Source organism: Corylus avellana, chromosome ca3 (assembly GCF_901000735.1).
Source record: "Corylus avellana chromosome ca3, CavTom2PMs-1.0".
NCBI lineage: Eukaryota > Viridiplantae > Streptophyta > Magnoliopsida > Fagales > Betulaceae > Corylus > Corylus avellana.
In genome coordinates, this window is record NC_081543.1 from 1,692,994 (window position 1) to 1,720,107 (window position 27,114).

Below are 27,114 nucleotides of genomic sequence, written 5' to 3' on the forward strand. Positions count from 1 at the left end.
CCAGCAGCCACTTAAAACTATTATTATTATTTTAATTTGATGTGGGCACCCAGTAGGTAAGTATCAAACTATCAAGGAAAAATTAAATTTAGTCCCTATTAGATTTTTAGATTTTCTTCTAATTTTAAATTAGTCGTGTCAACTTAGTGTTGAGTGTGCTATGTAATCCCAATTAATTAATACCATGTAGCTCTCGATTGACATTAGTGTCATACGACATAGCTTAAAATTACAAATTATATTTATAATTTAACAAAACCCGTAAGTTGATAGAGTGAAATCAAGGAAAACACTTGGGACTTAATTGTCAAAATTGAGAATCTAAGAAGTAAAGAGTGTCGATCTCCCACCCCAATCCCCATACCAACCAACCTGTTGCACTTCCCAACATTGGAGCATTACAATACAATTTACTTTTGTCGCATTTCAGTGAAACTTCATTTTTACTTTGAATCTTTAAGATTATGAAAATCTTTTTGACCAACCTCTTGAAAAATTGAAAAATAAACCAATTCATTCAGTTAGAGGGTGTTTTTTTTTTTTTTTTTTAATTTAAAAAAATGTTTTGACGTCACATAAAAATATGAAAGTAGAAGAAGTGTTTTAGGTTGTTTGTTAAAATTTTTTGTTTTGAAAAGAGAAAACAAAAGGGAAAGAGAAAAAGTTTCATCAATCAAATTTTTATTTATTACAATTTGTTACCGTTTCACAATGAAAGACAGTTCATTTTTCTTCTCAAAATATGAACTATATATACAGAGTTTCCAATGGCCTTAAAAATTCAAACCCAAGGTGTGAGAGAAACGCATTTAAAACAATATGACAAGAACTTACATGGTTTGGAAGTGTCCCTAAGCGAATGGCTAAATCTTTCACTTATGCCAACTAAGAATAAGATTACTATATACTAGGACTGCTCATTTAACCATGGTTACTTCTTTGTTATTTTATTTTATTTTTTCTGAGCAAATACAAACAAAAGAGAAGGTTTACAAAGGGGGATCCTTTCCACTATTAATTCTAATGGAAGATAAGATAGAAGAGGAATTGGGAATGCTACCAAACACAAGGTTGGTAGCGGCCCACTTGGCGAGGTGGTGCGCACGAAAGTTTGCACTTCTAGAAACTTTTGTAGCATTCCAAACTTGAAAATGCTGAAGTTTCAACTGAATGTCGGTAATGATTGGAGCAATGGTCCATTCAGTGAAGAGATTCTGATTGTTAATGGCTAAGATGAAAACCAAAGAATCACCCTCAATCAACAAATTGTTGCAGTCTTGTAAGATAGCAAGATCAATCCTTGTAAGAACTGCCATGGATTCTCCCTTGCTCACGTCAGTGAAAATCAACTTTTTAGTAAATGCTGAGAATATAAAGCTACCATCTCTAACAACTCCTTATGAAAATTGAACCAGTCTTTGAAATGGAGCATATAATTAAAAGTTCATTCATAGATAAACCTTAATCCTCACTAAACTAAGAAAAACCCTGATTAGGGACCATTGCAGATATATATGTGACCTAACATGTTATGAAATAAATTTCTCCTAGCAACTTATATAAAAGAAAAAAGTGCCCTGTAGAATTATTTCAATATTTAAAATTCTGGGAGGTCTACTCTTCAGAATAAACCATTCACTATTTGTAAGGCTTGTAAAGTTTTAGACTTAGTTTTTAGGGGCTTCACAGAAGAAACCCCTCCAAAAATAGGCGTATGCCACTATTTGCGGCGCGCACACGGTATTCTTTAGTAAAAGGCGAAAGAATAGTTCGCTTTGTGCTCACCGCGTGGCTGCGTGATTTAATTGTTCAGCGCTTGGGTGTTTTTATAGTTTCCATCTTACGCTACTCTTTCACATCTCTTCAATGTGGGACGAAAATGCCGAGTCAGAATTACTACTATGCGGACAGCTTGCAGTGTGCGCATGCACGAAACGAAGGCCTCCCTTCTATCCAGCCCAGTGGACTTCAGTCCAACAATGTGTTGCTCAATATTTCATCCTTCCTTGCATGTACACACTTTCAGCTCAAAGTGTTTTTGGTACAATATCTACTACAGTTACTCTTACTCCAAAGTGCATACTGATTGACATGTTAATAAAAATTGTCATTGAATTTTGAATTAATTAATCTGTATATGATATATATTAATGGTAATATTTATGATCATATTAGGGACTATGCACTTGAAAATACATGTAGTATTCCTCATAATAATTCTCAAAACACTTCGTAATCACCAACATTACCACTATTCCCACATTCCCACCCAGCATGGGATGGGGCTAAAAGTGTGAACATCTTAGAAAGAGTTAACTTTGAAAGTTTCCCAATGAGTTTGGTTTGTTCCCAGTGAAAAAACACTTAAATCTCTTGTGAAAAAGAAAAAAAATTAAACAATGGAAATGGGATCATCAGGGGAGAACTCCAGTTATTTTTTAACTGAAGGCCATAACTACCATTTATTTTTTGATAAGAGGATCTCCAATGATTCTTTAACCAGAGGCAAGCCAAACTATTCACCTACAATTGCTTGATTGAAAAGTTGAAGCTGCAATCAAGTTTATGAACCTGCTTAACATTCCTCAAAATTATACTGTATCTATTTCTTTTGTATATCATTAAAGGGAAATGTTACATACTACATTTTTGTTCTACAAGTCTTCCACAATGCTGATATGACAGTTCTAACCAACCATTGATTTTTTTTTTTTTTTTTTGGAAAAAATGCAGTTTACCCCCCTGAAATTTAATGGGTTTTTCAATTTTAACCCCAAAGTTCAAAAATTGGCAATCTATCCCCTGAAGTTTCAAAAATTGGCAATTTAAACCTTCCGTTTAATTTTTCCGTCAAAATGGACGGAAATCTATGAAATTACATCATTGCCCTTAGGCTTTTTTTAAAAAAATTTCCGTCGGAAGGTTTAAATTGCCAATTTTTGAAACTTCAGGGAGGTAGATTGCCAATTTTTGAACTTTGGGGTTAAAATTGAAAAACTCCTGAAACTTTAGAGGGGTAAACTGCATTTTCTTTTTTTTTTTTAATAAAAACTAATCCAATAGTTAGTTGAAAGTGCCTCATTACCATTGTAAAGTACTTGTGAGATAAAAATCTTGTTTTAAATCATTTCCATTTAACCGACTTGAAGTGCTATACTCGACTTTGTTTGATTAACATGACTATTCATCTTCTTATGTTCGAAAGCGATATTGTTACGATATGGGGTAACAATAGGACACCAATTCCAGAAGTGTTCTTACAAGCAAATATGGGAAAGTTTAAACCTTAAGAGATGGCAAGTTGAAAGATTTCCTTTGGAACTTTGTAGTGCTACAGAAATCTGATGCTTTGGTTGAAGCTGGACAAGAGTACGTGTAGCAAAACACAATTACTGAATGTGAAACACAAACAAGTAGCATTTGGAACTCAACATTTTAGGTTTCATTTAATTTTATTTAAAACCCATCAAGTATTTGGTAGATCCACTACAACATAATATTCCAGTTGATGCAACATTGTTTCACGTATTACATCACACCCCAAGTTTTAGATGTGTTTGGAGAGACAACCTACATGGGCATTGTAACTGCTAAAGATCATGAATAGAGACCTATATGTCAACTGTAATCTTTGCATCGAGTTGAGAGAATTCTTGGAAATAGGCCTTGAAATGTTCATATGAATGCTTCACGTCATCTACAGCACACATCTCTCGAATACTGTGCATTGATAGCTATGGCGCGCCAACATCAACTGTACGAATCCCCACATCACTTGCAAGGATCGGACCAATGGTTGAACCACATGCCATGTCATTGTGGACCACAAAATCCTGCATCATTTGTAATTTCCTCTGCTTTAATCATACTATACCACACTAATTCTCACACAGCAAGTCACCTTCTAAATTACCATAAAAAATAAAGATGGCTGCAAAAGGTGGGGGTTGTTGTGCTATGGACAATTTGTACAATTTATATGTTGCATTTTCTTATCTTCTTTGAAACATCTTACAAAAATGTTATTGAAAAGATCAGGTTCCTGTTATATTTTCAATTTGAAAAATAATTCCATCTCATAGAAATTGTGTTATACACATGCAGGGAGACACTGACCTGAATAGGAAGGTTATGCTTTGTTGCTATCTCTCTGAATATGAAGGAAGTGATTGCATTGCTAGCATAGCGTTGATTTGCATTGTTTTTAATGACAAGCCCTCCATGCAACTTGGGCTGATGATTATCTTCATGTTTGTCCTGTGGAAGAACCCTATATCAACATAGTGCAAGAAACTAAACATAGCCGATGCTGGTAAATTGTAAGAACAGTAGGCAACGCACCATATAATTAGGGTGTAATGCATGTGCCATGTCGGCACATACAAGGAAGCTCCTCTGAATCGCTTTCCCAAGCAACTGGAATTAAATCAAATTTAATGAAAACACATGAGTCACCGAAGTAAAACAAATCACCAAATATGTGTAAGAGGATAACAATGAACATCTTTTTTTTTACTTGGAACCCAGAATCATCAGAAGGATGTGGAGCAGTTATCACCTTAGAATCAGAACCAAACAAACTTGTAATTCGTGATAAAGCATTTAGCATGGCAGGAGACCCAGCACCTTGGGCTGAGTCGGATCCAACCTCCTCATGATCAAACAAGGCCACCATTCTAACACTAGTCTCATTCTCAAGACTGCTTTCAGAAGATGTAGCATCTACCAATGCCTGAAATTGAAATCATTAAGCATCATGTGCAAACCGGTTGCTATGACCTCAAATAACAAAGCATATAATATAGTAATCTTTTCCCCTATACAAAAAGGAAAATCAACAATATGGGAGAGCAACAACAGTGATATACACTGAGGTAGATGAAATATATCATAGGTTTATATGTTTCAGTTCCAAAACACGCAGTAGGTTGTTTGGGTGAGTTAGAGCTAAGGGAAGCAAAGCACTGGTTTCTGACAAAATGGCCAAGCCTCACATTGAAATCGCAGATGATGATACCAATGTGATTAGACATAATACCAAACAAGTGCTTTAGACTTACCCAGTAGCACTTATCACAAGATAAAAAGAAGCAGACAATACCAATAATTGACTTCATTCTTTGCACCCTTTGGGATAAGACAAGAACTAGGAGTTAAGAAGAGCAAACGCCAAGCCACATAATTGGGAGACTAAAATGCAACAAAATATAAACTACTTGGCCACTGGACCAAAAGCTCAGACTCAATGTGTATCTAGGACCATGAAATGTATTTGATAACTAGACCAACCCACTGACATCACAAAAGACGAAGATCAAGGTAATCTCATATATGATGAGAAGAAGACAATCAATATACAAAAACATTACATTCATATCAAATATATTAGATATATAAAATTTACTAGTGTCATAAGTCAACAAGGCATTGTAGCATATAAGTCTTTATCAGCTGTGAAGAACTTCAAAGGCTCCCCAATTTGACATGAGAAACAGGTCGAGCACAATATTTAGCACATTGCATAGTCAAGAAATTGGCAGGGTAAAAAAAACTCAAATATGCACCTCTTATTTGCATCTCAACAAAAGAAGAGAGCCTAAATACAAAGCCATACCTTTAGAGAGCAAAATGACATGTAGAGATTATCAAGCTGCCCCGAGAAAATGAATTCCTTTGTTACACCAGCCACAATACTTACTTGAGTATCACATGCTTGTAATTCAAAATCACATATATCATCTGGTTTACAGCCAACCTCACTTGTAATGAGCTAGAGAAAAGATAGAAAAAAAAAAAAAAAAAAAAAACAATCACCAACAAGCATACCCAAAAATATCAAGCTCCTAAAAGTGTAACAACTACATGTGATCATGCCTCTAACAGATTCATGTCATCTGAACACTACCCATAAAAGTAAATTTGCCCTACCTGTAATAGGAGAGAGTGATGCTTTGAATTATTAGTGGTAGTACTTTGATTAGTTTTCATTTTATCAGTCTGAACTCCACTTTGAACTGGACCATTTTTAGTGGTAGTACTTTGATTAGTTTTCTTTTTATCAGTCTGAACTCCACTTTCAACTGGACCATTTTTACTGGTAGTACTTTGATTAGTTTTCATTTTATCAGTCTGAACTCCACTTTCAACTGGACCATTTTTAGCATCCACTTTATTGAGCTCTGCCTGCAAAAAATAGTTCATAAGATAAAGCAAAAATTGGATCAAAAGGAGAAATATTCACTCAAACCTTAAACAAGCCATATTCGTCCAATGTTCAGTTACTCCTCTTTTCATTAGATCATAGATACATATAATCATGACTCAACATCCTAGACTGGTATTCTTAAAAAAAAATAAAATTGAACATCTCAACATCCAACTCAACCTAATGCGAGTACATTGTCAAATTCAACATATGAATTGCAATTTGAGTAAGGTGCAATCATTCAAAATCATTATATATAATTTAATGGCACTGACTTCATGTGCTAAGCACCGCTTCCTCAAAATCAAGTTCTATGAGTAATAAGCATTAATACAAGAGACATAACTTGACACCAAACATATAGCAAAACTATCAATTAAAAAAACATAAAAGGGCCACATAAATACAAAGAAGCATATAAAATGAATGTAATTCCAAGATTACCTTAATTGATGTTGCCAAGATAGGAAGAAGATGATTCTGTGTGTTGACCTCGAATCCATCATTAACACCCCTGTTCACAGAAGTTGTTCAACAGAAGGAAAGAGAGAACAATCACATAAAACAGGACAGCTTCAACACTACCGCTAGATATTTCAATCTAAATTGTGATCGCACAGCAGCTAAATAGGTGAAAAAGCATTTCAAACAGCAGGACAGCTTGTCCAAGTGAATCGCCAGGGTTGGGATCCGCATGATAGGCCTCTCAATTCTAACAAGACGATGCAAATATGAAACAGAACCATCTTTTTCCTCTCTGATTATCACCTTTCCTGCAACCGTTAGGTCACGGTCAAACCAAGTATGCCACAAGCCATCCCCATATGCTTGGACACCAGCCTCCAAATACACACCTTTAGTTACCTGCACAAGCCACCCATATTCCAAAAAACAAAAACAAAAACAAACAATTTCCCTTAAACCATCAATTCTACGTAAACTCATACTACTATTTCAATTCAGGTAATAGCAATGAAACTAACAGGCCACCTTCGTAACAGGCTTCAGTTTCAGACAAGGACTGTCGGTATGAGCACCAATTATAATGAATCCATTTCCGGCAACATACCTAAGCACAAGTTCCGCAATATCAGAAATAACGAAACTATATCCATATCAAATAATAGCCGATCCTGCTACAAACCCAAATTTCACTAAGCCGAATAGATGCATTAAGCTCAGTGAAGTGTGTTCTATGTTGTTAACTACACGTTCCCAATGGTAGAAACCATAAAAATTTCAAAATTAGATTCCTTTTCTTTTCCTACATTTTCTCAGTAACCAAACGGATCTACAATTCCACTAACAAACGATGAGAACGAATACAGCAAAAAATAAAATCATACTTTTTGCCGATCGCAAAAGCGACGATCGTGGAGTAATTACGAGTGAAGAAATATTTCTTCCCCGCCTCCAAATTCCAATCCTCTCTCTCTGAGATTTGCTTATACCCTTTTCCTTTCAACAACTTCTTTGCCACCTTTAAAACGGCAACATATCGACAAAACAAGCTTAATCAAACACTAGCAAGAAACGGACGGTAAAAGAGAGATACATATGAGGAATGTTTTTTTTTTTTTTCCTCGGGGATTTTCCCGCGAAACAAATGGAAATGGAGAGAGAGAGTGAGAGAGAGTTACCAACGGCATGGAAAGCAGTTGGGGAAGAGTTCAGGAAGCTGATGAGCTCACCGATCTCTGGGCCCACTTGGGCTGCTTCCTGTTGGGCCACTTCCATTGATAATGTAAACAAATTTCCCATTGGTTGGGTTCAGCTTGACTGCCTGGGGCCTGGGCTGTATAGATAAACTAATCCAGCCTATACAAATAAATAAAAATAAATAAATTATGGTACAATTATTTTGGGGACATCGAGTCTCTCCTAGTATATATAATTGTTGACTCTCTTCTAGGATTAGATCGCCGATTGGTCAAGGAAAAACATTATGCTGATTCTAGGTGATATAAGAAGTTATTCCTTGTTCCATTTTTCAAACAACAATGTTTTCGTTAAAATTAGGTTAAAGATTTTTTTTTTCAATTGAATCTACTTGAAATATGTTCAAAATGCTTCACATTAATTTTTAAAAATTACATACATTTTTTAAAATACATGTGAAATGTGAGAATTTCATGTATTTTGAATACATGTTAATTTAATAGATTAAATGCTTTTCTTCGTTCACTTTTCATTGATATTTTTTTTTACTTTATATTTGCTTTTTCTTTCTTGTCTTTCAATGTAAACTAAAACAATTTTTTCTTTTCGTTCAATGGATATTTAATCTTTACTTTAACCAATAGGTAAGTTGCATCGACTTTAGTGGTTTCTAATTGACAAATGTTTGCCGTTTTGCTTATAATAAGTATTTTTGCTTTTTCTTTCTTGTCTTTCAAATAATCAATGTAAACCAAAACATATTTTTCTCTTTTTTCTTTTGATAGATCGTTAATGTTACAAGGTAATTCTTTACTCCAACATATAGGCAAGTTGCATTGTCTTTATGGTTTCTAATTGACAAACAATCGCCGTTTTGCTTATGATACATTCACTAATAAGACAAATTGTAATAAGTTATCGGGTATTCTCACGAAAAAAATATTTGGATATGAATATTTGTTTTTCTTGGCAAATAGTACAACAAAAAGAGAGCAAAAGAAAAGTATTTTTGCATTTTGTTTCTCGTCTTTCAATGTAAACCAAAACAAAATATTTTTTCTCTCTCAAGGTAATTCTTTACTTCATCACATAGGCATGTTGCATTGTCTTTAGTAGTTTCTAATTGGGAAACATTGGTCATTTTGCTTACGGTACACTCATAAATAAGACAAGTTGTAATAAGTTATAGGGTATTCTCACGAAAGAAATCTTTGAATATGAAGATTTGTTTTTCTTGGCAGATAGTACAACTGGAAAAAAGCAAAAGATAAGAAGCAACACACTCAAAACTGAAAAGTAGGGGATGAGATCACTAACAGGAACCAGTGAACCACGGTCACGGAGGTAAAAACATAATGAGAATGCTTCCACTAGCTACACATCTAATGGAATGGAGAATCATTGATAGCATACAATGGTCAAGCATTTGGCAGATCCACCACAACATTCCAGTTGATGCAACATTGTTTCACGTATTACATGACAGCCATGTTTTGGGTGTGTTTAGAGAGAGAACCTACATGGGCATTTGGAACAGCTAAAGACGAAGAGAGGCCTATATGTCAACCGTAATCTTTGTGTCAAGTTGAGAGAATTCACGATAATAGGCTTTGAAATGCTCATACGAATGCTTCACGTCATCTACAGCACACATCTCTCGTATACTGTGCATTGATAGCTGTGGTGCGCCAACATCAACTGTACGTATCCCCACACCACTTGCAAGGATCGGACCAATGGTTGAACCACATCCCATGTCATTGCGAACCACAAAATCCTGCATCATTTGTAATTCCTCTGCTTTATCACTTATTATACCTTACAAAATTCTCACACCACAATTTATAAAATTCACATTGATCTAGTCTAAAAGATCTTACCCAAAGAAATATATTTTTAAGAGGAATGCAACCCGTACGTGCGTTTTACGCACTCTCCCTTACACCGTGTTGATGCGACATATCAGCGAAAAAAAAAAAAAGGCACACACCTTTTCCTAATTGGCGCCACCCCAACCACCAAGCAAGGTGGTCGTAAGTTGTAACTGCTAGATTTGGTAGTCCCAACTACCAGACCAGATATCACGGTTGTTGCAACCACCTCCAAAAATTCGGTAGGGATGTACCACCCATGGGAGAGGCTAGGCAAATTTTTTTGGGTTGATGGAAAATTTTATGGCTGGCATGGCAGTGCCACTTCAGCGCGTTAGCTAGCCAACGTAAAGCCCACATATGGCTAGCATTTTCCTATTTTCAATTTCAGCAATAGTTTATTACTTTAAAAATGGTTTACCCTAGAATTTTTCACAGCTAAAATATGCCAATGTAGAGAGAAACTGACCTGCATAGGAAGGTTATGATTGGTTGCTATCTCTCTGAATATGAAGGAAGTGACTGCATTGGTTGCATAGCGTTGATTTGCATTGTTTTTAATGACAAGCCCTCCATGCAACTTGGGCTGATGATTATCTTCATGTTTTTCCTGTGGAGGAACCCTATATCAACATAGTGCAACAAACCAAATATAGCTGATGCTGGTAAATTGTAAGAACAGTAGGCAACCCACCGTATAATTAGGGTGTAATGCATGTGCCATATCAGCAGATACAAGGAAACTCCTCTGAATCGCTTTCTCAAGCAGCTGGAATTAAATCAAATTCAATTAAAACAATTAAGTTTCCGGAGTAAATCATCACTGAATGAGTGTAAAAGGATTAATTGGAACCCAGAATCATCAGAAGGATGCAGAACAGTTATCACCTTAGAATCTGAACCAAACGAACTTGTAATTCGTGATAAAGCATTTAGCATGACAGGAGACCCAGCACCTTGGGCTGAGTTGGATCCAACCTCCTCATGATCAAACAAGGCCACCATTCTAACACCAGTCTCATCCTCAAGACTGCTTTCAGAAGATGTAGCATCTATCAATGCCTGAAATTCAAACCATTAAGCATCATATGCAAACCAGCCACTATGAACTCAGATAACAAAGCATATAATAATCTTTTCTCCTATAAAAGGAAAACCAACAATATGGGAGAGCAACAACAGTGATATACACTGAGGTGGGTGGAATATATCATAGGTTATATGTTTCAGTTCCAAAACATGCAGTAGGCTGTTGGATGAGTTAGAGATCAAAAAAGTACTTCTTTCTTTTTCTTTTTCTTTTTCTTGGTGTGGGGGAGATCATAGGCTATATGTTTCAGTTCCAAAATATGCAGTAGGCTGTTGGATGAGTTAGAGCTCAAAAAAGTACTTCTTTCTTTTTCTTTTTCTTCTTCTTTTTCTTGGTGTGGGGGAGGAGCTTAAACAAATACTTAACATAACTAAAGTTTCCCTAATTGTTGGGAATTCCGAAAAGGCATCTATGTCACGCCAATTTCATTTTGATAGCTTCTCGAATTCAACTCATCAAAGATCAAGGCTCTATGTCAAATACACTTGATTTAATTTTTTTCTATTAATGTTAAAAATCAACAAAGCATTGTAGCATATCAGCCTTTATCAGCAAGGCAGAACTCCAAAGGCTCTCCCAATTTGACATGAGAAACAAGTGTAGCACATTGCAATGTCAAGATCTAGACAGGGCAAAAAAGACCCAATATACACCTCTTATCTGCATCTCAACAAAATAAGAGAGCCTATATAAAAAGCCATACCTTTAAAGAGCAATATGACATGCAGAGATTATCAAGCCGCCCTGAGAAAATGAATTCCTTTGCCGCACCAGCCACAATACTTGGTTGAGTATCACATGCTTGTAATTCAAAATCACATATATCATCTGGTTTACAGCCAACCTGACTTGCAATGAGCTAAAAAAAAGGGAACAAAAAATAATACAATCACCAATGAGCATACCCCAAAATATAAAGCTGAGATACTCCTAAAAGCGTAACAACTACATGTGGTCATGCCTCTTAACACATTTGTGTCCCCCACCCCAATAAAACAAAAAAAGAAAAAGAAATAGAAGAAGGATGTGAGCCGTGATTTCAGAATTTATTAACCTGTAATAAGAGGGAGTGATGCTTTGAACTAGTAGTGGTAGTACTTTGATTAGTTTTCTTTCCATCAGTCTGAACTCCACTTTCAGCTGGACCATTTTCAGCAACCACTTTATTGAGCTCTGCCTGCAAAAAATAGTTCATAGGGTAAAGCAAAAATTGGATCAAAAGGAAGGCATATTCACTCAAATGTTAAACTGGCCATATTCATCAAATATTCAGTTACTCCTCTTTTCATTAGATCATAGACACATATAATCATAGCTCAACATCCTACACTGATATTCTTACACAAATAAATGAATATCTCAATATACTAACTCAACCTAATGCAATCACATTGTCAAATTCAACATGTGAATTGCAATTCCAGTAAGGCTTAGTCATTCAAAATCACTAAATAGAATTTAGTGGCACTGATTTCTCGTGCTATAGGGAAAACATTCCGCTTCCTCATAATCATGTTCTTCGAGTAACATCCATCAATACAAGGAACATAACTTGGCACCGCAACATATAGCAAACTATCAATTAAAATAAATAAACCAGCACATGAATACAAAGAAGCATAAAGATTTGTGTAATTGCAAGATTACCTTAATTGATGTTGCCAAGACAGGAAGAAGATGACTCTGTGTGTTGACCTTGAATCCATCAACGCCCCTATTCATGGAACACAATAAATTGTTTAACAGAAGGAAAGAGGGAACAATCACATAAAACAAGATAACATCAAAATTATCCATACGTATTCCAATCCAAATCATGAACACACGACAGCCAAATAGCCGAGAAAGCATTTTACACAGCAAGACAACCTGTCCAAGTGAATCGCCAGGGTTGGAATCCGCATGATGGGCTCCTCAACTCTAACAAGATGATGTGAGTACGAAACAGAACCATCTTTTTCTTCTCTAATTATCACCCTACCCGCAATTGTTAGGTCACGATCAAACCAAGTATGCCACAAGCCACCCCCATATGTTTGGACTCCAACCTCCAAATACCCAACTTTGGTTACCTGCACAACCCACCCAGTTTCCAAAAAACAAAACATAAACAATGTCCCTTAAACCACCAATTCTATATAAACTCATACAAGTAATATTCCAATTCAGGTTATAGCAATGAAACCAATAGGCCACCTTTGAAACAGGCTTCAGCTTCAGACAAGGACTATCAGTATGAGCACCAACTATATGGAATCCATTTCCAGCAACATACCTAAGCACGAGTTTCACAATATCAGCAATAACAAGATTAAATCCATACTGAATAATAATAATATAGTAAATAATTCTACAAATTTGCATTAAGCTGAATATTTGAATTAAGCTCAGTAAAGTGTGTTCTATGCTAACTAGGTCCTATCCGGGATTAAAAGCATAAAATTTTCAAAACTCAATTCCTTTTATTTTCCTACATTTTCTCAGCAACCAAATGGAACTATATTCCAATACAAACGAATGATTAATGGTGAATTCAATGAAAAAGAAAAGAAAAAAAGAAACAAATAAAATCATTCTTTTTACTGATCACAAAAGTGACAATTGTGGAATGAGTCCAATAACAATTAATACTACAACTAAGGCCATCTGCACTAAGACGAATAGTCGCATTAAGCTCAGTGAAGTGTGTCTATGTTAACTAGATGCTCTCAATGGTTACAACAAAGAACTTCCGAAATTCGAATCCTTTTCTTTTCCTACATTTCTCAGCACCAAACGGCTAGATTCCAATAACAAACAGACGAGAACAAATACAGCAATGAAATTACGGTTAATTTATTGAAAAAATAAACGAAAATCATACTTTTTACCGATCGCGAAAGCGACAATCGTGGAGTGATTCCGCGTGAAGAAATATCTCTTCCCGACCTCCAATCTCCAATCCTCCCTCTCTGAGACTTGCTCATACCCCGCCCTTTTCAAAAGCTTCTTTGCCTCATCTAAAACGGCATCATATTGAGAAAAAAAAAAAAAAACAAGCTTAATCACTCACCAACAAGAAAATGAGGGTAAGAGGAGATGAATATATGAGGGAGGGATTCCGATTTTTTTATGTCGGGGATTTTCTCGGGAAACAAACGGAAATGGAAAGAGATAAGGAGACAGAGAGAAGTTACCGACGGCATGGAAAGCAGTTGGCGAAGCGTTCAGGAAATTGACGAGATCAGAGACCACTGAGCTCGCTTCACCGGCCATGGCTTCCTCGAGCTTCACTGCCTATTTGCTTTGCTTATAGCGATATTGACTCTCGCTCGCTCGCTCGCTCTAGCTTTCTTGGGCCTTAGCTTGGGAATCAATCACGGAATGTAGAATGCAGAATAAATACTTTGGGCCATGGGCCCTGACTGGCCCATCACGGTGGATGTACCATGAAGGGAGCGATGCAATGTGAGCGAGCGTATATTGTATTCCCTTTGTCTCACACAATTGCATAAAAAGTTCAGGGTGCTTTAATAATACTACACACATATAAATATTATAGATAATTATTGAGTTGATAATTATAATCAAATTGATAAACATAGTGAATGTTGCATAGACAAAGTCTACATAATTTAATTTAAACATAATTGTCGAGATTTTAACATTAATTTTGTAAGGTAGAATTTCATAAGAAATTGGTGTGTAGAAAATTTGATAATGGAGATTAGAGAAGAATGTTGAGAATATAAATGTGCCATTTTGAGTGATAGGCTATTGCAAAATGCCGAGACAAATGAGCGGTAGCCTATGATTCGCGGCCGACAAGAACGACTAGAATGATTGTTTTCTTAAACGAAGGCATGTATGTGAACATTAATTGGTGTGCTATTTCCAACAAGAAAGCATTAGTAATCCCTCTAATATTGTGCATATCAAACGTGTCATTATTTTGAGCGTAATGAAATAGGTTCGGTACAATTGCAACTTGAATAGCTATTTTCGAGTGATAGTGCAGATATATTTAACAATTTTCTTAAATCGTTATAAATAGTACATGACTTCTTTTCCATCAGACAACCATTTGTTAAATCTGGGCCATTGAGGACCAGTCAAATGATCCATATTTCATCTTTGTTGACCTTCCTTATACAATTCATTTGTTTTTGGTAGAATTTCTACAAGATTTTGTACATGTCTATGTATGTGTCTGCACATATAAGAATTCTCAAAACACTACAGAAACATCAATATTACTGCTACTACCACATTCCAACCAACTTAGAATGGGGTGGCTATAAGTTTGGACCCCTAAGAAAGAGGTCACTAAAGTTCTAGAGGAATTGCTAGATAAACAGGTCGAAGTTGTGATCAAGTTCTTGACTTGCTTAATTCTCTCAGGTATAGAGAATAATATTAGAATACTAGTTGTTGGCCGAGTAGACGGAATGAATGGAGTGAAGCGATGTTTACGTTTCCAAAATACGTCTGTGCAATTAGGGTTTTCTTATATATATATTATGTTGTAACCTTGAATCATTAATAATAAAATATAGTCGAATTCTCTATGGACGTAGGCACCTTGTCGAATGTCGAATCACGTAAATCCGTATCTCGACTCTCTTTTTCAATTCCATATTATTTATCATTATTGGGCACGGTAACAATATTAATACTCCATTTTGTCCAAATATATTATTCCATTAACATCATCATATTATGGATTACAAGAACAATATGGCACACCATGATTTGACCCTTTTGTCTACGGTGCAATTTGTTGAAGTCTCAGCAGCAACTCTTACTCTACATTTATATCTACCTCTGACTAATCATCAAAATCAACTGCAATCCTTGGATCAAGATGAGAGAATTCATGGAAATAGGCCTTGAAATGCTCATATGAATGCTTCACATCATCTGCAGCACACATTTCTCGTATGCTGTGCATTGATAGCTGTGGTGCGCCAACATCAACTGTACGAATCCCCACACCACTTGCAAGAATCGGACCTATGGTTGAACCACATCCCATGTCATTGCGGACCACAAAATCCTGCATCATTTGTAATTTCCTCTGCTTTATCACTTACTATTCCTCACAAAATTCTCACACCACAATTCATACAAGTCACACTAATCTTCTCTGAAAGATCTTACCAAAATAATTTTTCACAGCTAAAATATGCCAATGCAGAGAGAAACTGACCTGAACAGGAAGGTTATGATTTGTTGCTATCTCTCTGAATATGAAGGAAGTGACTGCATTGGTTGCATAGCGTTGATTTGCATTGTGTTTAATGACAAGCCCTCCATGCAACTTGGGCTGATGATTATCTTCATGTTTGTCCTGGGGAGGAGGAACACTATATCAACATGGTGCAACAAACCAAATATTGCTTATACTGGTAAAGAATAAGTGCAGTAGCCAGTAGGCAACACACCATGTAATTAGGGTGTAATGCATGTGCCATGTCTGCAGATACGAGGAAACTCCTCTGGATTGCTTTCTCAAGCAGCTGGAAAGAAATCAAAAGCAATGGAAACAAATATCTGTCAGATTAAAACATAATCATTAAATGAGTGTTTAGAAAGGAATATGTTTATGCATTCATCTGACAACTCTTGCCTAAGAGAAGGTCCTCTAAATGTGGTGGCATGGATTTGGGTAACAAATTATGAAGCAAATTAAATAAGCATCTACAGTATCTAGTTTAGAGGCATGGGACTAGTCAGAGGATAACAGTAAACATTTCTTTGTTTAATTAAATCCCAAGATCATCCCATGAGCATGGAAGTAGTTATTACCTTAGAATCTGAGCCAAAGGAACTCGTAATTCGTGATAAAGCATTTAACATGGCAGGAGATCCAGCTCCATGGGCTGAGTTAGACCCCACCTCCTCATGATCAAACAAGGCCACCATTCTAACACCAGACTCTTCCTCAAGACTGCTTTCAGAAGATGTAGCATCTATCAATGCCTGAAATTCAAACCATAAAGTAGCATAGGAACTCAAACAACAACGTATTTAGCACATCACAAAAGTCATAAATTGGCAAGGTAAAGAAAAAAAAGACTATATATGCAGCTTTATTTGCATTTCAATGAAAAAAAAAAACCACACCTTCAGAGAGCAAAATGACATGCAAAGATTGTCAAGCCGCCCTGAGAAAATGAATTCCTTTGTGGCACCAGCTACAATACTTGGTTGAGTATCACATGCTTGTAATTCAAAATCACATATATCATCTGGTGTACAGCCAATCTGACTTGCAAGCAGCTAGAAAAAAAGAAAGAAAAATAAAGCAATTACCAACAAGCATACCCAAAAACATCAAGCTTGAGATGCTTCAAAATTTTATTTTAACCTGTAACAGGAGCGAGTGATGCTTTGAGTTATGAGTGGAAGCTCTTTGATTTGTTTTCTTTGCATCAGTCTGAACTCCACTTTCAACTGCACCATCTTCAGAAACCACTTTATTGAGCTCTGCCTGCAAAAAGTTTGTTTAAAATATAAAGCAAAATTTGATAAAAAAGAACATATGAATGTGTATAGTTCCAAAATTACCTTAACTAATGTTGCCAAGACAGGAAGAAGATGAGCCTGCGTGTTGACCTTGAATCCATCACTAACGCTGCTGCTGCTCACAGAATAGCAAATTGTTCAACAGAGAACAATCACATAAAACAAGGTAGATTCAAAATATCCATATCATGACCACAAAACAGCCAGAACAAGTGGTAGAGCATTTCAAACAGCAAGACAACCTGTCTAAGTGAATCGCCAGGGTCGGGATCCGCATTATCGGCTTCTCGATTCTAACCAGACGATGCAAATACGAAATAGAACCATCTTTTTCTTCTCTAATCATCACCCTTCCCGCAACCGTTAGGTCGCGATCAAACCAAGTATGCCACAAGCCACCCCCATATGTTTGGACACCAACCTCCAAATACCCACCTTTAGTTACCTGCACAAGCCTCCCAGTTCTAAATAACCTCCAAATACAAGTAATATATTTCAATCCAGGTGATAGCAATGAAATCAAAAGACCACCTTGGTAACGGGCTTCAGTTTCAGACAAGGACTATCAGTATGAGCACCAACTATATGGAATCCATTTCCGGCAACATACCTCAGCAAAAGTTCCACAACATCAGCAATAAGGAAACCAAATTCATATCAAATAGTAATTAAGTGCAGTAAAGTGTTAAAAAGTCGATTCCTTTTCTTTTCCCACATTTTCCCAATAACCAAACAGAGCTACAGTAATGAAATCATGGTGAATTTAATGAGAACAAAGACAAAAATTCATACTTTTTACCGATTGCAAAAGCGACAATCGTGGAGTGATTCCGCGTGAAGAAATATCTCTTCCCGACTTCCAATTTCCAATCCTCTCTCTCCAAGACTTGTTCATACCCCACGCTTCTCAACCACTTTTTTGCCTCGTCTAAAACAACAATGTGTCGAGAAAAAAAAGCTTAATCACTCACAAAAACAGAACCCCATGAAATCCACCCCCATATGATCTAAAGGAGGGTGAATGGGTCTAACACATGCTGAGATAAGTATCATTGTATAAAAGATTCAATCATGAACAATATCATGCGCCAAATACAACATATAATATACATATATTTCATGGCACGTTTATTTGGAAATGGAGAATGGTAGAGAAAGGAGAAAAGGAGAGACTCCGAGAGAGGAAGATATAGTTACCAACGGCATGGAAAGCAGTTGGCGAAACGTTCAAGAAGTTGATGAGATCAGAGACCACTGAGCTTACTTCGCTGTGTGCTTCTTTCTTGGCCATGGCTTCCACGAGCTTCACTGCCTACTTGCTTGGCTTATATATGAGAAAAACTCTCCCACTCTCACTCTCACTCTCTCTGTGTCGCTCGATCGCTTTATGCCTTGCGTAGGAATCAGTCGACAGTCTTGGACAGGACAGGATTTATTATGAAGAATATATGCCCATGATGATGCGTTTGATGTACGATGAAGGGAGTGGTGCAATGTGAGTGAGCGTACCGTACGTGTATTCTCTGGTTCTCACTCACTCCCATTGACGCGATCCCATTGGTCTGGTTCAGCTTCAGCTTCCCCCAGTTGCATACAAAAATTCACGGCGCTTGTCATCATGCTTGACTGCTTGTGTATATATATATGGTACAACTCTTTTAGGAATATTGAGTCCCTTCTTGGGATAAGATGCTGATTTTTGTGAGATAAAAAGTTATGTCCAGTTCCATTTTTAAATGATTTTGTTCACATAAAAGATACCATATATATATATATAAGTTGCTTGGGGGTTGAGAAAGTCTATATGCCTCTTTATTTTCACATGCCCATTTATATTTTATAAAAATAATATCGCGTCATTTTTTAATATTTTAGTAGTTGAAATATTAAATTTTAGGTAAACAGTCAAGTTAATTTGTAAGCATAATAAATGTTATGTATGTAAACGTTCATATTTTAGTGGCTAACATATATGTGATAAGTGATATGCAGGCAATCGCTTCAATTTAAGATGATTATAAGTCTTCAAGGAGTAGCTCAATCGACTGTGAACCACGCCTCATGAAGCGGAAGTTACTAGTTTGAATTTCACTTTCCTTGTGTGGACATGTCAAACAAAAAAAAAAGAAAAAAAAAAAGATGATTACACTTTTAAAGTAGCACAGAGAGAGCATAGCAGAGTGGGAAGGAGGGAGTTATCCCTCCCTTTTCCCGCCTCCGCAATAGATCAATCAGGGTGCATGTGTCAATGTTCCTTGGGTGCTTTTTAGCAGCACGTGATTGGCCGGCAGTAGCGCATGGAACGCGTGAGGGTGTGTTGGATTTTTGTTATTGTATTTTTGTTGTTTTTAAATAAAAATGTATTTTCTCTAGATATGATTTTAGTAGCGATCTATGAGGAGAAATTTTATTTGTTTTCTTAGATTTTGTTTTGACGAATCCTTAAGAATAAAGGAATTAGTTTTCGGTCGGTCTTTTATTTTCTTATGGTTCATTTTCTAGGAGCAAACCATAGGCCGATGATTGAGGAGTTATCAAACATACAGAAGAATTGTCACTATGGTAAAGGAAGTGAAGAAGATTGCAATTGATAAAGTACTAGTAGCGGAGATAAAAAAATCCAGGGAATCAAGGACCTAGCAACGGATAGAGATGTAATTCGCCGGAATTTGCTGTAGACTTTTCATAGATATTGCCTTATAGTAACCCAAGAGGCTATTATGTATGTCATAGATAATGTTTGAGTTGTGAAGATTCCAAATTATATCTTTGGCATTGTACAGAGCATTTTGCCTCATTTGATTGTTATATCAATGAAGAGATAATTCGTTCAAAAAAAAAAAAAGAAGAGATGATTATGCTTATAAAAAAGTGTGAATTTAATCAATTAATTAATATTTGAATACTTTTAACTTATTTGTGAACTCAAACTTATAATAAATAAGATCCAATACATAGAATATTTAACCCAATATGTGAAATATTTAACTAAAGAACAATTCTAAAAACTACATCTTTATTTTATTATAATTAATCTTCTATAAAGAGACTTAAGGTAGCTCACAAGTCACATATATTATATGCATATGGTATATTATATTAATATAGTTTTTATTAGACTAAAACTTTTGGGTAATTAATATATAGTTAATTAATAAAGGTAAAAAAGTTGTTTTATTTCACCAAATATTGTCTTCCTTGATGAAAGGTGTTGTGAGTACATTTGTGAGTTTTGAGTTTCACATTGAGAAAATATAAAAGAAAATAGTACTTAATAAACCTAAGTAGACCTTAACCCATTAGCTTAGGCTTTGGGGCTAAAATTGTGTTTAACTATATATATTAATGTACTTTTAGCAAAAACTTTATAACCGCTTTATCTCCCAACAAGTGGTATTAGAGCCATGGTTAGCTTCTTGGGACAGGTGTTTGGACGCATCGAGTTTGGAGTTGTGCCTGCATCTGCAACTTTTGATGCGAGAGAAAATAGTAGTTAATATACCTAAGTGGACCTTAACCTATTAGTTTAGGCTTTTGGGCTAGAGTTGTATTTAACTATGTATATTAATATACTCTTGTTAAAAACTAAATAACTGCTTTATCTCTCAACAGAAATTCAAAATGGTTAAAATCTTGGTTCTTCATTTCAAATACTTAAAGTAACAATGGCCATATGCAAGTATCTTTGAGATTTTCTTTTATGTTTGGTAATTACATTTCCCATGTAATCTTTACATATTTCGCAACTATTTCATTATACAAACGTAACAAGGCTAAATTCAATATTGTATTCTTCTTTTTTGTGGAAGCTGAACTAGCTTTGTGCCGGGAAAATCAATACGAATGTGTAACTGAAAAAACCGTCCGTTTCCTCATTGATAACGTTATATGACCAAAACACCCTTTTCCACGTTCCCTCATTGTTTGAATCTTCAGTGCAATTCCACTGCTAATTTTTTCATAAAACCATGGGTATACTCGACATTAATTTTGATTTCCTTGTTGGCCTTAGTTTGTTGTTTCAGAATCACAGTACTTTTCACATAAGCTTCATTTGCTCTCTCTCTCTCTCTCTCTCTCTCTCACAGTTAACCAAGATCAAGACTTTGTAGTAGAAGAGGACACAAAGCTTGGTTTCATGGCAAGAGCAAGGAACATCACTATGAACCCGCTACCATTCTTTCCCTACTTGCTTTCACTTTCTCCGTTGGCTTCTCTCATATCATCCCCCAAGAAGATCAACCCAAGAAACCACAAGCTATGCACACCCTCAAACCTCTCTGTCTTCTTTCTTTCTCTCCTGTTTTCCTTCACTTTCTTGGGAATCTCCATTCTCGGCTTCATGCCAACTTCCCAAGACTCATCCTCATGTCCTCTCATCTCTCCCCCATCACCATTTTCATCTTCTTCTTCTTCTTTGTCGTCTGCCGCTCACTCTCCGCTTACCTCGGCGTCGCTTTCTTTGATGGTATCGGACAATGAGGACGAGCCAAGACTGTCAGACAGTGTGATGGTGCCATTACCGGCTCATGGGGTTGTTGGGCATGTTTCTGAGGAGGAGAGAGAGTTCTGGCAGCAACCAGATGGGTTGGGGTTCAGGCCATGCTTGGATTTCAGTATTGGGTATCGGAAAGCGTCAGCGCAGATTTCAAAGGAGAAGAGGAGGTTCTTGGTGGTGGTGGCTTCAGGGGGTTTGAACCAGCAGAGAAATGAGATTGTTGATGCGGTTGTTATTGCAAGAATTCTTGAAGCTGCATTAGTTGTGCCAGTCTTGCAGGTTAATCTGATTTGGGGAGATGAGAGGTAAAAGAGAAATGTGGAAACTTAATTTTATGTGTTAAATGCATATAATTCCAGCATTCATTTGTTTTAAATATTTGATGTGAAACATTTCAAGCACCTATTAAGCATACGAATTGTTGTGTCTTAAAGGAAATACTGTACGGAAATTTATTAATCAATCAACTGTTTTTGTTATAATCACAGTGAATTTTCGGATATATTTGACGTGAAACATTTCAAGAGAATTTTACAAGCGGATGTGAGAGTTGTATCATCCCTTCCTTCAACGCATTTGATGTCAAGACAGTCGACTGAAACAAAGATTCCTCATGATGTTTCTCCGCTTTGGATCCGTAGCAGATTCTTTAACCAAGTAAGAATTCTTTGTTTATTGAACTCTGCCAGCTGCATTAATTTGTCATAATTTAGCTGCCAAGGTCTCAGAGAGACAAACCATTTTTCTCCTCATGCTTCTCAAAACATTTGTTGGTTGATGTAGCTGAATGAAGATGGTGTTCTTGTGTTAAAAGGGTTAGATTCTAAACTCTCCAAGAATCTTCCTCCAGATCTGCAGAAGCTTCGATGTAAGGTACAATTGCAAATAAATCACCATCAGATAGATTCATATCAGACAGCCATCATGCATGTCCTCATTTCATCTTCATATTGCAGGTAGCGTTCCATGCATTAAGATATGCAGCACCGATTAGGGAGCTCGGAAATCGGCTTGCAAGAAGAATGTGGATTGAAGGCCCTTACATTGCACTCCATCTCCGGCTAGAGAAGGATGTGTGGGTCAGAACTGGATGCCCCACTGGTTTAGGCGCAGAATATGATGATATTATCACCAAGCTTCGGGAGTCTCATCCTGATTACCTAACAGGAAGGTTAAACATGACCTCCGGTCAGAGGCGGCTTGCCGGACTATGCCCCCTAAATGCATTAGAAATGGCAAGGTATATCAACATTCACAGGCTCTGAACTTAATTTTTTTTATTCTAAAATTGGAGGCAATTGAAAATGTGCTGCACCTGCAGGCTCCTGAAGGCTCTAGGAGCACCCAGAAGTGCACGGGTTTACAGCGCTGGAGGAGAGCCATTTGGGGGCAGCCAGGCTCTGAAGCCACTTGTAGCAGAATTTTCAAATCTTGTAACAAAGGAGATGTTGGCACGAGATGGAGAACTCTCACAGTACATTAACAAGTCATCAGCTCTCGCTGCCATTGACTACATTGTCTCGCTGAGCAGCGACGTCTTTGTACCTTCCCATGGTGGAAATATGGGCCGAACCATGCAAGTAAGTGATCAAGACTTCAAATTCTATTTGTTTGCATATAAAAAAATGATGAATTTAATCATTTAACTAATATTTGTGTGTGGTATGTATTGTTAACTAATAGGGTCACCGTGCCTATGTGGGGCATATGAAATATATAAGGCCGAACAAGCGAGCTGTGCTTCCTTTCTTCGAAGACACCTCCATTTCCGATACAGAATTCAGAACCATCATGAGAAAGCTGCACAGCAAATCTCAGGGCCAGCCTGAGATGAGAACTAACAGAAGAGATCGAGATGTGATTGCATACCCTGTACCCGAGTGCATGTGCAAACACCCTACAGGCATATTTTGAAGCAGCTCATGAGTAAATCTGTTTCTTTTGATGAATCTCAATTTGTAAGTCATCTGAGACAGATATGTGAATTCTTTTCATCCACTCAAATCACTACTAGAATTTTGTAGATGATGATAGACTTGTGCAGACCAAACCTAAAACACAAACCAAATGCAGAGAATTCACTGTTAAGTAACGAGAGGATGACATATCCTCAATAATGATTCTTGTACACCAGCAATGAACCATGCAAAACATAACAACTCAACCCACCAAGAAAAAGGAAAGGAAAAAGGTTAGGTTACAACACTAAGATTATAATCAAGTCCTTTCAACTTTGATTCCTTAAAGAAGGAACAGAACCATTTTGCAGACTTCGTAGGGTGACCTTTGAGATTGTCCAGGTAATCCACGTAATTAAGGCCAAATCGGACCTTGTAGCCTGATCCCATTTCCATGTTGTCCATCCACGACCATATGAAGAATCCTTTTACATTGGCTCCCTTCCTGCACTACATCACCATGCAAAGTGATTTACATATGAATATATTGTTAGATAACAGTCAGAATACTCTACTCTGGTTCTCACAAAACCTCGAGAGTTCGCTCAAGAGAATGTCAATACGAGTGCCGCCACGCAAACTCTCAGGTCCTCATCATTATGAAGAATTCACTTGAGCGAGTCAACCACATTTACACTATCACTCCAAAAGGACTCATCAAGTTGGAATTGAAATATCTTAAAATCACTTATAAAGCTCAATCTCACCTAATAAATAACCAATATGACACTTAACAGCCATGCAACACCTTTATAATCCACGCACTTGAGGTGGGCAAATCGCCCCACTAATGTGAGACTAAACTTTCCAGGGGCATCAGTAGCAAGGTAAGGTTTTGGCCTTGAACTTCCCATTTATAGCCATACTGACCAAATACCTGTGGCTCTATGACTGTTTTCCGATGTTTTAACCCCATCTCCAAAGGTTTGGAAACCTAGGTCGGCAATCGGCATAGTTTTTGAAATCATCACTATATTGCACACAAAATAATGTAACATTCTCAAATTTAATAGATTAAGCAAGTGCATACACAATCCTGTGATTCAAAATTCAAAATTAATACACAAATTAAGTACAAATTGAGAGCATTTGGCTTCAAGAAATAGTAAAAGTGAATCACTTTCTTACCATTGTTGGGTAGTTCGTTAATAAAATTGGTGTAGAAATCAATGCCCTCTACAGATACAGATTCCTAAACTTTGCAGCTTAAATATTCCCGTTTGAAACCATGCTTTCCGTATTTCAGAGAGGTGGCTTACGAGGCTGAGGATATTTAAGCTGCAACGTTTAAGGAATCTGTATCTGAATCTGACCGAGAATTTGCCGTTAACTTTGCGATTTGGAGGAACTTTCAGTCCTTTCCTGAAGAGGGAATTGGGAGTTCTCGCGGGGGGAGGGGGGGGGGGGGTTTCTAGGGTTTAGAACAGAAGGACACATCTACGCTGAACTTTTATACTATTGGTAAAAGCATCTATTCCACGCCACGCGGCTTTACTCCATTGGCCAAAACCACTATTTCCCATAAAACCAGCTCCACCTAATCACAATCTCACCACGCAGATCAAAATTCACTTGCTTCTACTTTCCTCGCCAAGCATTTCTTCGAGTCTCTCTCCGTGTGGCAAAATCGTCGATCGTCTTCAGGTAATTAGGGTTAGGGTTGGGTTTTCTTTCTTTTTAATTGAGAAAGATTAGTATTTTATGATTGAATTTGAGTGTCAGTTATTAATTTGATTGATCATACTGATTTGAGCTTCGGTATAACGAACCCTAGCGATTGTTGACCAAAAATTGGCTTCTTTGCTGTCCGTGTTTGATTGAATCTATATTAAACGGAGTGCTTATTGATAAATTTTAGTTTGATTGTTATAGAGCTATTCAAGCAAGGATCGGTCGTAAATGGCTTCTTTCCGGGCATTCTTGAACAGTCCGGTCGGTCCGAAAACGACTCACTTTTGGGGACCTGTTGCCAATTGGGGATTTGTTGCTGCGGTATGCTCTGATACCACAACTTCGCAATTTTTGTTTAAATGTAAATTTAGATTTTTGTTTATTCTCTTGTAAAGGTCTGATTTTTATACTTTATTATGAGTTTTTTAAGTTTATGTTCTGCGATTTGACAGGGGTTGGCGGACATGAATAAACCCCCCGAACTGATTTCGGGCAACATGACAGCAGGTTGAACATGTCTGCTTTGGGAAAGACTTAGTATTTTTCTTGGTACATGTTGTTTGGTTGAGAATTGACATTCTAATATCATGTTTGGTATTGGTGCTTGTAGCAATGTGTGTCTACTCAGCGTTGTTCATGAGATTTGCATGGATGGTACAGCCTCGCAACTATCTGCTCCTGGCATGCCATGTCTCGAATGAGACTGTGCAACTCTATCAACTCTCGCGATGGGCAAAGGGTCAGGGGTAAGTATCTGGGTAGTAATTAAAGCTGGACAACAATAATTGCACCATGAGGTTTGAGGAAGATGCTACTTTCTAACGTTGTATAAGTTTTTGGTATAAATGAAAAACTCTGAAATATGTTTGACTCCAACGGTGAGGTTTGGTTTGTGTGCTTTCTTTTTGATAGGTACTTGTCAGAGAAGAAAAAGGAATCTGAATCCCAGTAACTTTGATGCTGCCATCTTTTCCACCCGTTCTAGTGTTTTTTGGATTGTGGTTTCTGCAGAAATCATTCTTCATCTCATATCAGACTCATTTGAAGCGGTTTGCATTTGCTCTTACAGCCGTAAGCAGATCACTATTAAGTGAATCTTGTTCCCTGTCATCTTTGTTTGTATTGTGTTTTCATAACTAGGCGTGGAAACTGATGAAACTATAGAGCTCCAAATTCGTAATTGATGATGCTGAAATCAAGTTCTTCAAATGTGTTGTATTGGTTTTCATGTTGCAAATAAACTATTTCTAGATTCAATGCATCAAAAGCACAGTTAATGTTAATGGCTGGTGCCACGGTTTCAGTATTTTCTAGAGTTTGGCTTGCCTTTTGTGAAGATTGCAAGATTGAGAGAAAACTTTAGTTATTCTTTCACTAGAGGCAATCTCTGTAGTATTTGACATCTATTGCAAGCTCCAAGGAGCCAGATGCATCACCAACCACTGTCAGCTCGTTTTTTCTTACTTGGATAATTTGACTAATGTAAAAGGACAAAGATTTCCTGCAATAAGACTGCTTTATTGAGCCTGTGGTACCTCAAGTAATTCTAAAAGTCTCTCTTATGTCCCTCTTGAGTCCCTCCAAAAATAATGTGGCTAATAAAATCATCATTTGATCAAAATTCAATAATGATCAATAACAAGTCCAATAATAAT

General features: G+C 36.8%; 4 protein-coding genes, 1 non-coding gene and 1 pseudogene across 7 annotated transcripts; 2 read left to right on the forward strand and 4 right to left on the reverse strand.

Moving 5' to 3' along the window:
- Positions 1–1,677: 1,677 nt before the first annotated feature.
- LOC132176750 (U5 spliceosomal RNA) lies at positions 1,678–1,794 on the reverse strand. The gene has a single exon (XR_009439603.1). It is a non-coding gene; the product is annotated as a U5 spliceosomal RNA (small nuclear RNA).
- Positions 1,795–3,473: 1,679 nt separating this feature from the next.
- On the reverse strand, positions 3,474–7,942 carry LOC132173495 (probable aspartyl aminopeptidase; annotated as a pseudogene).
- A 1,209-nt stretch (positions 7,943–9,151) lies between these two features.
- LOC132175619 (probable aspartyl aminopeptidase) lies at positions 9,152–14,181 on the reverse strand. The gene is made up of 11 exons (XM_059587619.1): positions 14,002–14,181; positions 13,689–13,824; positions 13,022–13,100; positions 12,695–12,897; positions 12,473–12,539; positions 11,880–12,002; positions 11,529–11,684; positions 10,624–10,797; positions 10,430–10,504; positions 10,205–10,345; positions 9,152–9,641 (listed from the first exon to the last, which is right to left on the reverse strand). The coding sequence occupies exons 1-11, from the start codon at positions 14,078–14,080 to the stop codon at positions 9,420–9,422; spliced, it is 1,455 nt and encodes a 484-aa protein (XP_059443602.1). The 5' UTR covers positions 14,081–14,181; the 3' UTR covers positions 9,152–9,419.
- A 1,281-nt stretch (positions 14,182–15,462) lies between these two features.
- LOC132175193 (probable aspartyl aminopeptidase) lies at positions 15,463–18,919 on the reverse strand. 2 transcript variants are annotated; one of them, XM_059587061.1, is made up of 11 exons: positions 18,530–18,919; positions 18,125–18,260; positions 17,864–17,942; positions 17,575–17,777; positions 17,375–17,444; positions 17,175–17,297; positions 16,931–17,086; positions 16,613–16,786; positions 16,249–16,323; positions 16,014–16,154; positions 15,463–15,860 (listed from the first exon to the last, which is right to left on the reverse strand). In XM_059587061.1, the coding sequence occupies exons 1-11, from the start codon at positions 18,621–18,623 to the stop codon at positions 15,633–15,635; spliced, it is 1,479 nt and encodes a 492-aa protein (XP_059443044.1). In that variant the 5' UTR covers positions 18,624–18,919; the 3' UTR covers positions 15,463–15,632. The 2 variants fall into 2 exon arrangements, with proteins under 2 accessions (XP_059443044.1, XP_059443042.1); XM_059587059.1 differs by having other exon boundaries at positions 17,375–17,447.
- A 2,551-nt stretch (positions 18,920–21,470) lies between these two features.
- LOC132176623 (O-fucosyltransferase 37) lies at positions 21,471–23,744 on the forward strand. Its single transcript, XM_059588882.1, has 6 exons — positions 21,471–22,135; positions 22,319–22,487; positions 22,614–22,703; positions 22,787–23,070; positions 23,152–23,410; positions 23,514–23,744. The coding sequence occupies exons 1-6, from the start codon at positions 21,471–21,473 to the stop codon at positions 23,742–23,744; spliced, it is 1,698 nt and encodes a 565-aa protein (XP_059444865.1).
- Positions 23,745–25,324: 1,580 nt separating this feature from the next.
- LOC132175538 (mitochondrial pyruvate carrier 1) lies at positions 25,325–26,661 on the forward strand. 2 transcript variants are annotated; one of them, XM_059587505.1, is made up of 5 exons: positions 25,325–25,432; positions 25,661–25,780; positions 25,912–25,966; positions 26,070–26,205; positions 26,372–26,661. In XM_059587505.1, the coding sequence occupies exons 2-5, from the start codon at positions 25,688–25,690 to the stop codon at positions 26,409–26,411; spliced, it is 324 nt and encodes a 107-aa protein (XP_059443488.1). In that variant the 5' UTR covers positions 25,325–25,432; positions 25,661–25,687; the 3' UTR covers positions 26,412–26,661. The 2 variants fall into 2 exon arrangements, with proteins under 2 accessions (XP_059443488.1, XP_059443489.1); XM_059587506.1 differs by having other exon boundaries at positions 25,331–25,432; positions 25,647–25,780.
- Positions 26,662–27,114: the final 453 nt, after the last annotated feature.

What these genes read in the sequence shown, in the direction of transcription:
- LOC132175538 (XM_059587505.1), top strand. Translation starts at nt 25,688, where the DNA reads ATGGCTTCTTTCCGGGCATTCTTGAACAGTCCGGTCGGTCCGAAAACG. An exon ending in TTCGGGCAACATGACAGCAG is followed by an intron (nt 25,967 to 26,069) that starts GTTGAACATGTC and finishes TGGTGCTTGTAG; the next exon opens with CAATGTGTGTCTACTCAGCG. An exon ending in CGATGGGCAAAGGGTCAGGG is followed by an intron (nt 26,206 to 26,371) that starts GTAAGTATCTGG and finishes TCTTTTTGATAG; the next exon opens with GTACTTGTCAGAGAAGAAAA.
- LOC132175619 (XM_059587619.1), bottom strand. Translation starts at nt 14,080, where the DNA reads ATGGCCGGTGAAGCGAGCTCAGTGGTCTCTGATCTCGTCAATTTCCTG. An exon ending in ATCACTCCCTCTTATTACAG is followed by an intron (nt 11,685 to 11,879) that starts GTTAATAAATTC and finishes CCTTTTTTTTAG; the next exon opens with CTCATTGCAAGTCAGGTTGG. An exon ending in CGTTTGGTTCAGATTCTAAG is followed by an intron (nt 10,505 to 10,623) that starts GTGATAACTGTT and finishes ATTTAATTCCAG; the next exon opens with CTGCTTGAGAAAGCGATTCA.
- LOC132175193 (XM_059587059.1), bottom strand. Translation starts at nt 18,623, where the DNA reads ATGGCCAAGAAAGAAGCACACAGCGAAGTAAGCTCAGTGGTCTCTGAT. An exon ending in AACTGAAGCCCGTTACCAAG is followed by an intron (nt 17,778 to 17,863) that starts GTGGTCTTTTGA and finishes AGGCTTGTGCAG; the next exon opens with GTAACTAAAGGTGGGTATTT. An exon ending in CTGGCGATTCACTTAGACAG is followed by an intron (nt 17,448 to 17,574) that starts GTTGTCTTGCTG and finishes TTCTGTGAGCAG; the next exon opens with CAGCAGCGTTAGTGATGGAT.
- LOC132176623 (XM_059588882.1), top strand. Translation starts at nt 21,471, where the DNA reads ATGGCAAGAGCAAGGAACATCACTATGAACCCGCTACCATTCTTTCCC. An exon ending in GTAGCAGATTCTTTAACCAA is followed by an intron (nt 22,488 to 22,613) that starts GTAAGAATTCTT and finishes TGGTTGATGTAG; the next exon opens with CTGAATGAAGATGGTGTTCT. An exon ending in AATGCATTAGAAATGGCAAG is followed by an intron (nt 23,071 to 23,151) that starts GTATATCAACAT and finishes CTGCACCTGCAG; the next exon opens with GCTCCTGAAGGCTCTAGGAG.